Source organism: Medicago sativa, chromosome 6 (assembly GCF_051527215.1).
Source record: "Medicago sativa cultivar Bolivia chromosome 6, Bolivia_mono, whole genome shotgun sequence".
Taxonomy (NCBI): Eukaryota; Viridiplantae; Streptophyta; class Magnoliopsida; order Fabales; family Fabaceae; genus Medicago; species Medicago sativa.
Genome location: NC_140754.1, coordinates 87,191,929 through 87,207,677, shown reverse-complemented (window position 1 = coordinate 87,207,677; position 15,749 = coordinate 87,191,929). Strand labels below are relative to the sequence as shown.

General features: G+C 32.0%; 2 protein-coding genes and 1 pseudogene across 3 annotated transcripts; all 3 read left to right on the top strand.

Moving 5' to 3' along the window:
* The first annotated feature begins 3,052 nt into the window (after positions 1-3,052).
* Positions 3,053-5,212, top strand: LOC146917808 (uncharacterized). The gene is made up of 3 exons (XM_085719579.1): positions 3,053-3,749; positions 4,467-4,590; positions 4,934-5,212. The coding sequence occupies exons 1-3, from the start codon at positions 3,681-3,683 to the stop codon at positions 5,053-5,055; spliced, it is 315 nt and encodes a 104-aa protein (XP_085575705.1). The 5' UTR covers positions 3,053-3,680; the 3' UTR covers positions 5,056-5,212.
* A 3,377-nt stretch (positions 5,213-8,589) lies between these two features.
* On the top strand, positions 8,590-13,124 carry LOC146917807 (TMV resistance protein N-like; annotated as a pseudogene). Its single transcript, XR_015015884.1, has 3 exons — positions 8,590-9,071; positions 10,566-11,195; positions 12,382-13,124. The product of XR_015015884.1 is annotated as a TMV resistance protein N-like (transcript).
* Positions 13,125-13,268: 144 nt separating this feature from the next.
* Positions 13,269-15,342, top strand: LOC146917806 (uncharacterized). The gene has a single exon (XM_085721935.1). The coding sequence runs from the start codon at positions 13,789-13,791 to the stop codon at positions 15,340-15,342; it is 1,554 nt and encodes a 517-aa protein (XP_085578061.1). The 5' UTR covers positions 13,269-13,788.
* The last annotated feature ends 407 nt before the right edge of the window (positions 15,343-15,749 follow it).

Sequence of the window (15,749 nt, the reverse complement as noted above, 5' to 3'; positions counted from 1 at the left end):
TTGTCGATCAATTTGATGGTTCGTGTTATCTTGAAGATGTAAGAGGAAATCCAGGGAAACAGGGGTTGATACATCTCCAAAACATCCTTCTTTCAAAAATATTTGGAGAAAATAAAATTGTGGTAACAAGTGTTAGGGAGGGAATTAAAGAACTTCAAATTAGGCTCAAACAAAAGAAGGTTCTTTTGCTTATTGACAATGTTGACAAGTTGGATCAACTACGTGCTATTGTTGGAGAACCCAAATGGTTTGGTAATGGAAGTAGAGTTATCATCACGACCCGTGACACACAAGTGCTAAGAAGTCATGGGGTTGAAAGAACACATGAAGTGGAAATGTTGAACAGGGATGAAGCTTACAATTTTCTTAGATGGAAAACTTTTGGAACTAATGAAGTTAGTCCAAGCTTTGAAGATGTTTTCAATCGTGCTTTAACCTATACTAGTTGCCTTCCATTAGCTATTGAAATAATCGGTTCTCACTTATTTCCAAAAAAAACAACAGAAGAATGGAAATCTGCACTAGATCGGTACGAAAAGATTCCTAAGCAAGAGATCTTTGACATTCTTAAAGTGAGCTTCGATGCTTTGGTCCAAGAAGAGAAAGATGTTTTTCTTGACATAGCTTGTTTTTTCAAAGGAGATAAATTGGAAGATGTCGAAGCAATACTTCATGCTCATTATGGTGACGAAAGGAAAGATCACATCAATGTGTTAATTGAAAAATCTCTGATAAAGATAAGCTGGCTTAATTTGTTGACATTACATGATCTGATAGAAGATATGGGAAAAGAAATTGTCAGACAAGAATCACCAGATCAGCCTGGAGAACGCAGTAGATTATGGTCTGTTAAAGACATAGTTGAAGTTTTAGAAGAAAATACGGTTAGTAAAATTGATATGAATGATCGAACTTTTCATCTCTAACCTTGATTTAGACCCCTTCATTAATGCTTATATTACTAATTTTTCCTTTATGTATAATTTTGTAATGTTATTTAAATATGTGTAACTAAATTCTAACGTATATACATATATTTTGATTCATTTTTACGCTGTTTTTGTTAACAGGGAACAAGTAAAATTGGAATCATGATGTGTCCAAATTCGAAATACGACATTGAAGTAAATTGGGATGGAGAGGCTTTTAAGAATATGACAAAGCTTAGAACACTTTTTATTCAAAGAGTTTATTTTTCTGAAAGACCAAAGCATTTTCCAAATAGTTTAAGAGTTCTGCTCTTGTGGAAATATCCATCAGAGAGTTTACCAGTTGATTTTTTTCCGAGGCAACTCACAGTATGCAAATTGAACTCTACATTTAATAGTCCACAGGAAGTCTTTTTCAAGAAGGCAAGTGTGATGAATTTATATCCAGTTTATATTAACAAGGTTTAAGTATCTAACTAAATGGGATGTTTTTGTCCTATAGAATTACCACCCAGTTTTCATTTTTTTTCTTATTTCGTAACAAAATGACATTTTTGTGTTCTTATAATTCTCCAATACGTAGTTTTACTGTCTACTTCATTTATACATCATTAAATTTTACATTTTACAGTTGAATAATTAGTTGAGATCACTCGCTCACTCATTTATTTGTTTTCTTGTTTTTGTTTTGCAGCACTTCAAGAATATGAGAATTTTACAGTTTCACGATTGTGATTCTTTGGGATCGATACCTGATGTGTCAGGTCTTCAAAATTTAGAAGAGTTTTCATGCTTGAGGTGTAATGATTTAATTACATTTGATGACTACATTGGGTTGCTCAGTAAACTTAAATTTTTGAGGGTCGTCAGTTGTCCAAAGATCGAAACTATTCCACCTTTCAAATTAGCTTCATTGGAGGAACTCTTTCTTTCAGGTTTACATAGTATTAAAAGTCTTTCTCCAATGTTGGATGAGTCATTGGATAAACTTAAATTTTTGAGTGTCCTCGATTGTCCAAAGATCGAAACTATTCCACCTCTCAAATATGCTTCATTAGAGGAACTCTCTCTTTCAAAATTACATAGCATTGTGAGTTTTTCTCCCATGTTGGATGAGTCATTGGATAAACTTAAAATTTTGAAGGTTGAAGAATGTAACACTCTCATATATATTCCACTTCTCAAATTATCTTCATTGGTGGTACTCAATCTTCTAAATTTATCCAGCATTGAGAGTCTTTCTCCCATGTTGGATGAGTCATTGGATAAACTTAAAATTTTGAATGTCATAGGTTGTCCTTGTCTCAAATATATTCCACCTCTTAAATTAGCTTCAATGGAGGAACTCTATCTTGCAAATTTAAATAGCATTGAGAGTCTTTCTCCCATGTTTGATGAGCCAATGGATAAACTTAAAATTTTGACTTTCCGCTGTTGTCCAAAGATCGAAACAGTTCCACTTCTTAAATTAGCTTCATTGGAGAAACTCTCTCTTTCAGTATTAAATAACATTAAGAGTCTTTCTCCCATGTTGGATGGGGCATTGGATAAACTTAAAATTTTGAGTGTCCACTATTGTCCAAAGATCGAAACTATTCCACCTCTCAAATTATCTTCATTGGAGGAACTTATTCTTTCAAGTTTACATAGCATTAAGAGTCTTTCTCCCTTGTTGGATGGATCCTTGGATAAACTTGAAGTCTTCTATATTAATGGTCTGCATGAGCTGTGGAGTTTTCCACCTGTCATGTTGCCTTCATTGGCAGAACTCGAGCTTTCATATTGTGAATGTCTCGAGAGTTTTCCACGTATGGTTAGTCGGTCAATGCCTAAACTTAAAATATTGAGATTTAAAGATTGTAAAAAGCTCAGGAATATTCAAGCTATCAATGTGGATTCCCTAGATGAATTCGATCATTCAGAATGTGAGAGTCTCGAGTTTACCATCTCTGACTGATGGAAGATATTAATGCAGTTTACTCCATTTCATTCTGTCAACTCAAGAGCACACTCCCATTACTAGGTAGCTCTTTAAAAAGATAATTATGAACCCTTTTTCTTTTCTTTTATAAGACTTGTATATCGTTGAAAACGTTGTTGATGATTATGATTTGAGATTTTTTGGCTACTGGTTATGCTTACCTTTTGACAACTCCTTTTCTTTGGGTCTGGATTGACTATATTTATTTTTGTTCTTAGAAGTATGCAAAAGAATTGATTTCATCACTTTAATTTTGATTTTGATTTTTTGTTTTTGCTTTTTGTTGTGGATGTCAGGGGACTTATATTCCAGAGGCCACACCACCAGATCCCTTTAGCCAAAGACCTTATAACTTGATTTTCAAAGATGGAACTGTAAATTTGTCAACAGAACTTTCATCAACTTCCAATGAAATTGAACTGTCACTGAACAACTTACATCTGAGTCCATCTTTTAAAAGACACTCTTAATTCTCAGAAGAATGTTGCCAACGACACTGAGCAAGTTCCGAGCTTTTCATCATCTGAAAACTCTCTCATCCCACGAATCTTAACGCAGAAGGAATCATTGTCCATGGGTACATAAGATCTCCCTTCCACATTCTGTTAGCCGCTTGAAAGCCCTGACTTGAAAATTGTTTCTTGTATGGATAGTTTGTTGACACACACTCCTGCACAGTCATCACCTGAGAGATTGTTGCTCGGTTCTGATGTTAAACTTCAGAAAATGACTGCCCAAAAGGCAGTGATGATTTGGACAATATAGTTTACATGTCTAAACCTAGCAGAGGATGTTCTGAGGACTTCAAATCTTTTGATTCTGTTTCCCCACCTCAGAAGGTATGTGCCTGCTATCTAGTTTTGGTTTAATTTTCGATTTATCCCTAAAATCAATACCTTGATATTCACTTATTATTCTATTTTGTACTTTTCAATCTATCCTTGCCGGAGAGCTTGCAAAGAAAGTAATTTAGTTTCCTAACATTTAGTAGTTTATGTTAAATTCTAACTAGTAAGTGGGGTACTCATCATATATTCATGCACGAAAAAGTGGAGCTTTAGGGATTGTTATAAGATAATGAACATATTGGGTGAGAAACTTGTTGAAGATTTAGAGTAAGTAAAACATCGAGGATGGTTATACAAAAACAGTAATGTTTTTATTTATAACACACTTGTAATATCATAGTTTAGTCGATATCTTAGATTGGCTGTGTCAAATAGTTTGTTTAATAGTTTTATAGTGGAGATGGTTTAAATTTTTAGAATAATCCTTTTTCTAGATTGACGACAAAAAAGGGATATACTATTCTCCCATGTTCTTGCTCCATTCGTATCTCTTGTTTATTCACAGTTCAGAAGTATATGCTTGTGCTCTGTGTTTACTTAAGCATATTCTTGATATCTAATATCCCTTACTTCCACACTTTGCATCTGATTAACATTATTTTCCTTAATTTTTTTTATTGTTAGTTTTTTTTTTTTTGAGGGAATTGTTAAAGTAATTTTTTTCTTGTGAAAGTAATCGATTTCTTGTAAATTGCTTTCTCGATGCAGGTAGATGAAAACCTTGGTCATTCCTTTCAGAAAATCAATGTAGATCAACATTGTTTGGATGCATCGGATAACAATCCTTCATCATTTGCAAGAAGTCGGTATCTTCTGGAGACACTATGTACTGGTGGGTCTCTTTCTTTTTTTCACTGATGAAACCTTTGTTCTTTTAGAGTAGCAGTCTCTTTTAGAGATGTGAAAATTTGTGTCTGACTTAACATGAAATTTCAGCCTTCTATGGGCTATTAAAAATCATAATTTTACGTATGTCATGGATATAATGGAATAATAGAACTTAGCAGTTTGATGGAATAGCAGAACTTTTGATGTTATTGGTTAGTGTTGTTTCCCTCAAAAAAGAAAAATTGGTTAGTGTTGTTGTGAGCCAAAATCCTCTGGTGTTGACTTCAAACTATTAATTTTCTCTGTGTTCTTATGCTTGTAGTTTATAAAACCTGTTATATTTGCAGTGTCAAGAATGCGTCAGATTTGGACTCAGTTCGATCGAGGCTTCTCAGCAATGCGAACAAAGGAGATGAGTGAAAGGCTTTTGTTGAATGATAGGGAGTGTTATTTGCGTTGTTGCAAATGATTGTTGGTAATGCTCTGCATTGCTTGGTAATTGTTGGTTGGATTTTTGCACTTACTGTTTTGGTTACAACAACCAGCTATAATGAATATCTTGGCTGGCACATAAGGGATTGTAAGAATAGGTTTTATAAATTGTTCTTAAGCTTTTTAGTTCCACATATTGTATTCTCTGTCTGTCTCAGTTTCTTTTTTGGTTGCTTTCTGTCTCACTGTTCGTGAAACGCTTATTTCACAGAGATTAATGAATATTATAAATGGAAAACGGGATAGTAATTTTTTAAGCCAATGGTAATTTTATTAAATAAACGTTACTTATTATTGGTGTATTAATACTATCAATAGTATATATATAAAGTAAGGTTTTTTATGCCACATGTCACTTCCACATTCATTCTCAATATTTTTATTTTTTTTTCTATTTTATTTAACATAAATATCTCAACAAACTTTTGATCTTATGCACTCAGTATTTTTTATCTCAACAAACTACACATCAATCAATCAATCAATCAATCAATAGTATCAATAGTATATATATAAAGTAAGGTTTTTATGCCACATGTCGCTTCCACGTTTATTCTTAATATTTTTATATTTTTTCTATATTTTATATGACATAAAAATCTTAGCAAACTTTTGATCTTATCCACTAAATATTTTATTTAATTTTATATTTAATTCCTAATATTTTGTGTAGCCAAAATATCTCAACAACCTATATATAATACATTCAACACTATCCATTAAATCTTCCTTTATTTTTTTCTTTCTTTTTTTTAGGAAAAGAAGTTTCTATTAGTTTTTTTCATTGAGGAAGAAAAGGCTTCGATTTATTTTTTTTTTAACTATAAATAAAGGAGAATTTTTTAATCACGTAAACACATATTTTGAGCAGAAACTGAAACTCAAACCTTCTTTTGATCTTAGCTTTTTCTTTCTTTAGGTTTGACAAACACATATACTATTGTTTCTTTTACTCATGCTTAAATTTTTGTTTTTATATATAATATGAGAGGGAACTAACACCTACGAGTGAGTTTTCCGATTGTTTTTTTTTTCTTTCAGGTCCTTGAACTATTGTTGCTGACATCCATTACAAACACCTACGAGTTTCAGGTCCTTAACCAACACCTATACTATTGTTTCTGTTTCAAGTCCTTGGACTAACACCTATACTATTTTTTTTCTTTTTGTTTCAACAGTAGCGTTTTTATATTATAAATCACCTATACTATTTTTTCAGGTCCTTTTCGTTTTAATATTATTAATCAGTAGCATTTTGATTTTAATAATAATATTTCAGGACCTGAAATATTTTTATTTAATTTTATATTTAATTCCTAATATTTTATGTAGCCAAAATGTCTCAACAAACTATATATAATACTTTCAATACTATCCATTAAATATTTCTTTTTTTTAGGAAAAGAAGTTTCAATTAGTTACTATCTAATCTTTTAACACCATATTATTCAATTAGTTTTTTTCATTGAGGAAAAAAAGGCTTCGGTTTTTTTTTGTTAACTATAAATAAAGGAGAATTTTTTTAATCACGTAATCACATATTTTGAGCAGAAACTGAAACTCAAACCTTCTTTTGATCTAAGCTTTTTCTTTCTTCAGGTTTGACAAACACCTATACTATTGTTTCTTTTACTTATGCTTAGATTTTTATTTTTATATATAATATAAGAGGGAACTAACACCCATGAGTGAGTTTACTGATTTTTTTTTCCAGGTCCTTGAACTATTGTTGTTGGCATCCATTACAAACACCTAAGAGTTTCAGGTGCTTGAACTAATACCTATACTATTGTTTCTCTTTCACGTCCTTGAACTAACACCTATACTATTTTTTTTTTCTCTTTTCGATTCAACAGTAGCGTTTTAATATTATTAATCACCTATACTATTATCACATATATTATTTTTCAGGTCCTTTTCGTTTCAATATTATTAATCAATAGCGTTTTGATTTTAATAATAATATTTCAGGTCCTAAAATATTATTATTTCACCAGTAGCGTTTCAATATTATTAATCACCTATACTATCATTTTTATTCGTCTTTTTGATTTTTTTATCTCAATATTTTATGTAGCAGAAATATTTCAACAAATTACACAATACTTTCAACAAAGTTTACATGTACGATCTTATTTTATGATTAAAAGACTTCAATTTGTTTATTTGTTTTTAGGAAAAGAAGCTTCAATTAGTTATTACTAATCTTTCAACACTATGTCATTCAATTAGTTTTTATGTTTGGGGAAAAAAATGTTCGTTTAGTTTTTTTTTTATAAAAAAAAAATTCGATTAGTTATTATGTTATCTTTTAACAGCATATTCTAATGCAAATGTTAACTATAAGTAAATAAATTTTCGTTAATCACATATTTACATATTTTGAGCACAAGCAGAAACCCCAAACCTTCTTTTCAACTAACATTTTTCCTTCTTCAGGTTTGCGAAACACCAATTTTATTATTTCTCATACATATACTTTGATATATATATATATATATATATATATATATATATATATATCAATAGATTTTTCTCTCTCATACGCATGGGCCACGAAACAAACTCATGACCACATGTTTAAGGAGACCCAAAACTCTTACCACTTGGACTAATTCATTATTGATTTTGTTACACTTTTTATTCTTGCATTGGACATTCATCTCATCATTTATATTTATTTTTATGATATTATTATAATATAAATTTAAATAAATTCAATCTAATATACTGACACGTGTATTCGTGCACACAAACTTATAAAACTTTTTTAATATCTAACCCGGGCAACGCCGGGTCTCTAAACTAGTTAATATATAAAATGAAAGATATGAGTAGACTTATATTGATTTCCTTATGAGAGTGTGCATAATGCTGATTTAGAAATTGTTCACTAGAGAGGATAAAATAGATAATGTGACTAAACAAAAATAAGAATTATGTAATTGTTTAAAATCAATAATGATACAATAACATCCACATTTTATAAATCGATCTACATGACATCTTATTAATCAGATATAAAAATATAATTATTCAATTGAGTAAACGATTGATTCAATTCACTGTTTTACGGTGTATGGAAAAATAGGTATCTCACAGTGTAATGATATTTAAATGTAATGATATATTTAAACAATATAACGTTTAGTACATTTTGTTTTTCTCTATTCTTATTAGACAAAAACAACAAGAAAGAAAAAAAAGGAGAGAAATGAAGTAAGAAAATAATAAAAGTATGAGAGAGAATTATCACGTGGTACAAATGTCATCTCCAAACATTTTTGCTTAATCCATACCGGGAAATTGCTGCTCATTATTACGAAATTTCAATTTTCCTCCAAACATTTTAATCATGCGAGCACTATTTCTTGACTTTAGATATCCAAAGTCTTTCTTAAGTTCAGCAGTACAGTCATTCACTCATCCTAGCTCAATTTTATCCAAACAACTGTTCCCTCATTTGAATCTGAATCTAAATACTAATATTCATCAAACCACACTCTTATCACTCATCATGGCTTCCCTCACAGTCACAAATCAATTCAAGTATGATGTTTTTCTCAGTTTTAGAGGCGAAGATACTCGCCATGGTTTCACCGGTTATCTCAAGAAAGCTCTTGATGACAAAGGAGTCCGAACTTTCATCGATGATGAGAAGCTTAAAAAAGGAGATGAAATCACACCATCACTTCTCAAAGCAATTGAAGACTCCATGATGGCCATCATTGTCCTCTCTGAAAATTATGCTTCTTCATCCTTTTGCTTACAAGAACTTTCAAAGATCCTTGATACCATGAAAGATACGGAGGGTCGTTACGTTTTACCGGTATTTTATAAGGTGGATCCTTCTGATTTAAGAAAGTTGAAAAGGAGTTATGGAGAAGCAATGGCTAAACATGATAAGGCCAGCTCCTCAAGTATTGACATCAATAACAAATTCAAGGCGTCTCTTCACCAAGTTGCTAGCTTGTCCGGACATCATTACAAAGGGTATATCCATATCTTTAGTTTTTATTTCATTGGTAGTGAAATATTCTCTCCGTCCTTAATTATAGAACGACTTACAAAAAATATAAGATCATATATAAATTTTTAAATGCATTCATTACTCTTTTCCCAACCATAAAATTTATCAATACTATTAATTATTCTAGAATATGAAAAATTAACATTAAATTCATTCATACGCCGAGGAAAATTTAGTAATAGTTACATACTTTTCGGATAAATTTATTACTCCAACAACTTATTTTAATACTAATGATTTTTATAAAATACTCTTATATTAAGGGATGGATGTAGTAGTCACTTGAATTGAAATGCAATAAACAATACTCCCTCCGTCCCTTAATGTAACCATCCTTTGCTTTTTTCACATTTCTTAAGAAAAGCTGTCAGTGTAATTATTATGTCTGTTTTGTGTGTTAATATTACCATATTGTCCTTTGTTTGTATATGTATTAAATTTGACTTTTTAAATTTTAAGATAAGTTAGTAGTATTAATTAGGGGTATGTTTAGGAAAATAATAATAAATGCATCTAGTAATTTGAAAAGGGGTTTAGATTTAGGGACAAAAATAAAGTCAAATGGGTGGTTAGATATAGGGACGGAAGGAGTAGTATTTTGTTTTAGATATATGAAACAACAATATTTATTGAAAACTCTCGGTTATAAAAAATAAATTTATTTAAATTGATTTATGCTTTGGATAAATTTAAGTAAAATTGATTCTTATCCATCAATGTTGTATGAATAGATTGAATTAAAATTGATTTTGAATGTATAATAACCAAAATAGATTTTAATGATAGACCATAAAATGAAAATGTTTCATCGATAAAAGGCAATTTATGAGGACAATAACAGTAATAAAGACATTTTTTATCAAAGAGAATATATATATTTTTTTTTACAGAAGATAGTAAACATAATGATAAGAAACTAAACAATAACCTTTTCTATTAAAAAAATTTACGATAAATAAATTTCTTAATTAACTTTTCAAAACCTTAAACGACAAATTTTGACCTTTCATATATCGAATTGTACGATTTTAGCCTCTTATCTTTTTTTGAACGATTTGGATCCGTTATGTTTTCCTCCTTTTTATGATTTGATAGTCTCATATTTTTTTCTCCAAATTTACATTGTGACACCATGATTTATTGACGTGACACTCAACTAATGACTTTTATTTAAAATTAAAAAATGCCAAAATGATTCACACCTTAATTAAAAGTTCCATTCGCTCTCAAGGGTACAAGCTGAACTTTGGTAAATATTTTTTACTTTGAAGAAAAATGACACAATTATGAGAGTTGAATGTTAATCAATAAGTGATTTTACACCAAGGTAAATTTTGGGTTTCCCAAAACATGGGGAGAACATAAGGGGGAAAATTCCTATAAAATACGTGGAGAGCGAAAAACACAATTAAGCCGAATATATGTACTTAAATGACCTCTTTTATTTTATTGGACAGGGATAGGCCTGAACATAAATTTATCAGAGAGATTGTTGAACAAGTCTTAGGAAATATAAAACCTATTGCCTTGCCTGTTGGTGATTACCTGGTTGGACTAGAGCACCAAAAGCAACATGTGATTTCCCTTTTGAATGTTGGGTCTTATGATGCAATCCATATGGTAGGGATCCATGGGATTGGTGGAATAGGGAAGACAACTCTTGCTCTATCCATTTATAATTTGATTGCCCACCAATTTGAAGTTTCATGTTTCCTTGAAAATGTTAGAGAAAATTCAGAGAAACATGGGTTGACATATCTCCAAAGGATCATTCTTTCTAAAGTAGTTGGGGAGAAAAATGAGTTAACAGGAGTTCTAGAAGGAATTTCAATATTGCAGCAGAGGCTCCAACAAAAGAAATTGCTTTTGATTCTAGACGATGTTAACGAGCTAGAGCAATTAGAAGCTCTAGCCGGAAAACACGAATGGTTTGGTCCCTCAAGTAGAATCATCATAACAACTAGGGGCAAAAGGCTGCTAACATGTCGTGGGGTTGAACGTACATATGAGGTGAAGGGGTTGAATGACAAAGATGCTTTTGAGTTGGTTAGATGGAATGCTTTTAAAAATGAATTTAGTCCTGATGAGTCATAGATAGTCTTATTTATTGCCTTATTTAGTTTAGTTTTATTTTAGATTTGATTTTATTTTATTGCATTTTATTTTAGTTTAGAATATTTTACTTCAAATTGTGTTTTATTTTATTTTAGGAATAAATATATGGTGGAAGGTGTCTTGGAGCAAAAGAAAGAGGACTGGAGCAAATACAATACAAGAATACGAAGATACGAGACAAAAATATGTCTCTACCAAGTCAGAAGCTTGGCACGGCCCGTGCCAACATGTGGCACGGCCGTGCCACCCTCCGGATGCTCTTTTGCTGCTTTTTCTTCGGGCCCAAGTTACCCTGTTGCAGCTTTACTGTTTTACCCTTTTAGTTGCTTAGTTTCTAAGTCAATTGTAAAGCTATAAATAGAGTAGCACTCCATCATAAACATTCATCTTTTGTTCTTGGAATAAAAGTTCACTTTTATATTATTGCTCTTTTATATTACTGTTTTCTCTCTTCTTCCCCCATGTCTACAATGAACGTTAGTGAGTAGACTTCTTCGTCTTAGGATTATTGGGGAGTCTAATGACTCAATCCTAAACAAAACAAGCCTAAACCCTAATTTCTATGTAACCCTAATTTCTAATCTAGATTCACCGTCTTAACGTGGATTAACAATTATCAAACTGTGGAAGCGAAAGCGGAGGGTTTGATAATCGTTAATCCATCATCCCAAACATCAATTCATAAAGCGAGAGCGGAGTCTTGATGTTGGAACAAGTGGACCTAGACAATAATTGCAAAACAGTGAAATAGTCTTTGCAATTATTGAGACAAAGAGTAGTTTCAATCCTCTATGCATCTTCTAGTAATCATGTCAGCGAAATAGGCTTGGTTGCTAGAAGTAAACTCTCACCGGACTTTCATCGGAAAGGTGAGGGGCTAAGGGAAACCGGTCTTTAGAAGTTAGTGTGTAAACCATGAAATTAGATGTTTAAGTCTTGTCTAGTGAAGGATTTGTTATTATGGCAAACCAATAATCCCAAGGCTCTTTTATATTATTGTTATTTACTTTCAGCAATTAAGCCCCCTTTTTTATAAACTTCTCTATCTTCTAATCATTCTCTAAAAGTTAATTGAATTCACAACTCCCTAGCCGAACGATACTCTTCTTACTACTATTACTTCGATAGGCCGTGCACTTGCGGTTTGGCTCTATCAAGTCCAAGCTATAACAATGTTTCATTAGCACAAGTGCATGTTTTAGAACGTGTTGTAGCATATGCTTGTGGTCATCCACTTGCTTTGGAAGTCATGGGTTCTCACTTTTATAATAAAACATTAGAACAATGCATAGATGCACTAGATCGTTATGAAAGGGTTCCTCATAAAAAGATCCAAACGACACTAGAGTTGAGCTATAATGCTTTGCAGGAAGAAGAGAAGACTGTTTTTCTTGACATTGCTTGTTGCTTCAAAGGATATAAATTGAAAAGGGTCGAACAAATACTTCATGCTCATCATGGTGATATCATGAAAGAATACATTAATGTGTTAGTGGAAAAATCTCTCATAAAAATAAGTGAGTCTGGTAATGTGGCATTTCACGATTTGATAGAGGATATGGGGAAAGAAATTGTTAGACAAGAATCACCAAAATATCCTGAGAACGCAGTAGGTTATGGTCCTCTAAAGATATAAAAGAAGTTTTAGAAGAAAATAAGGTGAGCTATAATGATATGAATGGTTTGACTTTTCATCTTTAACTTATGAAGCCGATGCATGCTCAAGTTACCCTTTTGGCTTTCTTCATTATTAATATTATTTATGGTCACAATATTTCAAATTTTTATCCTTGTATCAGTTTAATTTACATGTATTGTCAATGCAATTTTTTTCATACATTTAACGATGTATTTCTATATCATTTCATGAATTAAAAACACATAGTTTATCATATCATAAATTGACGTGATAACACTTTTTAACACAGACGTTGACGTTGTATATAAATTATACTTTTATATTATGTAAAAATCTTTACTATGTGGTATAAAGTTCTACCATATATTCATTTCATTGATTTGTTCTTGTTTGTTTACATGGAGCAAGTAAAATCGAAATCATACATTTCGACCGTCGGATCAGAGTAGAATGGGATGGAAAAGCTTTCAAGAAGATGGAAAATCTCAAAACACTAATTTTTAGTAATGATGTTTTTTTTTTCCAAAAATCCTAAACATCTTCCAAATACTCTGAGAGTGCTGAAATGTCGCAAACATCCTTCATCGGATTTCCATCTTCTCATTCGCAAACGCAATATCAATTGCAAGCATCCTTCATCAAATCCATTTGAGTGGAAGGCATTTCTCACAAAGGCAAGTGTAACATATTTATATCTTTGATCTTATGTTAATAAATCCTGTTTAATATTATTCATATATTAACCCACTTGGTCGGAGTGATGTTAGCTTGGGACATTGAAGTATACTCGTATAAAGATCTTAGGATTCATATATTATTCAATGCCAATTTTAGTCGATTAATTTGTCTTAAAATAATATTATTCATACATTTCTTATTTATTTACAAGTTTTTCTATTTCCATTATTTTGCAGAAATTCCAGAATATGAGAGTTTTAAATCTTTATTGTAGTGACAACTTAGAACAAATACCTGATATATCTAGTCTCCCAAATTTGGAAGAATTTACAATTAAAAATTGTTGGGATCTAATTACAATAGATAAATTGGTTGGTTTTTTGCGTCAACTTAAAATCTTGAGATTTATAGGTTGCGATAGAATCCAGAGTGTTCCGCCTCTCAGTTTGGCATCTCTAGAAGAACTTGATCTTTCATATTGTACCAGTCTTGAGAGTTTTCCACAACTGGAAGATGGGTTTGGGGATAAGCTTAAAACCATGAGTGTTAGAAATTGCATCAAGCTGAGGAGTATTCCACTTCTCAAGTTGGATTTATTAGAAGAACTCGATCTTTCAGATTGTATTAGTCTTGAGAGTTTTCCACTTGTGGTGGACGGGTTTCTTGGAAAACTTAAAACCCTTAACGTTAAAAGTTGTCGTGATCTCAGGAGCATTCCACCTCTCAAGTTGGATTTGCTAGAAACACTTGACATTTCACATTGTCACAGTCTTGAGAATTTTCCAATTGTGGTGGATGGGTTTCTTGGAAAACTTAAAACACTATATGTTAATAGTTGTCGCAATCTCAAGAGTATCCCACCTCTCAAGTTGGATTCACTAGAAACACTCGACCTTTCGCATTGTCATAGTCTTGAAAGTTTTCCAATTGTGGTGGACAAGTTTCTTGGAAAGCTTAAAACCCTGAATGTTAATCGTTGTAACAATCTGAGGAGCATCCCACCTCTCAAGTTGGATTCACTAGAAACATTTGACCTAACACATTGTCATAGTCTTGAGAGTTTTCCAATTGTGGTGGACGGGGATCTTGGGAAACTTAAAACCCTCACTGTTAATAATTGTCTCAATCTCAGGAGTATTCCTCCTCTCAAGTTAAATTCATTAGAAACACTTGATCTTTCACATTGTCATAGTCTTCAGAGTTTTCCAATTGTGGTGGACGGGTTTCTTGGGAAACTTAAAACCCTAAATGTTAATAGCTGTCGCAATCTCCGGAGTATTCCTTCTCTGAAGTTGGATTCACTAGAAACACTTGACCTTTCATATTGTCATAGTCTTGAGAATTTTCCAATTGTCGAGGACGAGTTTCTTCGAAAACTTAAAACCCTGCATGTTATTAGTTGTTGCAATTTTAAGAGCATTCCAACCCTCAAGTCTTATTTATTAGAAACACTTGACCTTTCACATTGTCATAGTCTTGAGAGTTTTCCAATTGTGGCGGACGGATTTCTTCCAAAACTTAAAACCCTGAACATTAATAGTTGTCGAAATCTCAAAAGTATTCCACCTCTCAAGTTGGATTCACTAGAAACATTTGACCTTCCACATTGCCATAGCCTTGAGAGCTTTCCAATTGTGGTGGACGGGTTTCTTGGAAAAGTGAAAACCTTGAATGTTAATAGTTGTTGCAGTCTCAAGAGTATTCCACCTCTCAGGTTGGATTCACTAGAAACACTTGACCTTTCACATTGTCATAGTCTTGAGTGTAACACCCCGTTTTCCCAACATAAAAATTTCATTTAAAATCAGAGTATTTTATTCCAAACGGAATGTCACACACTACTTTAACATCTCAAAACAGATAATAATAATTATCCTTCAAATTCAACATCATGAAAATCTTAAAATTGTTGCAGCGGAAAATAGTTCAACATTTAAAAGTCTTGGCACGCAGGCCTTATTGGAAAATCTCATAAATTAGTTCATAAAAGAGACACGTAAGGAATAGAAGTAAAAGCAAGCCCCCATCCCGTTACGTATCAGAGCACCTAGACACCAAGTGAGGAGTTCACTCACGAACGCCTCTAATCTTTATTACCTGCACATTACCCACGGTCGAGGCAACATATACGCAGAAGGGGTGAGATTTCATAATCAATACATTAAGCATATAATCCAATAAAATGCATTTAACAACTTAAACATTAATA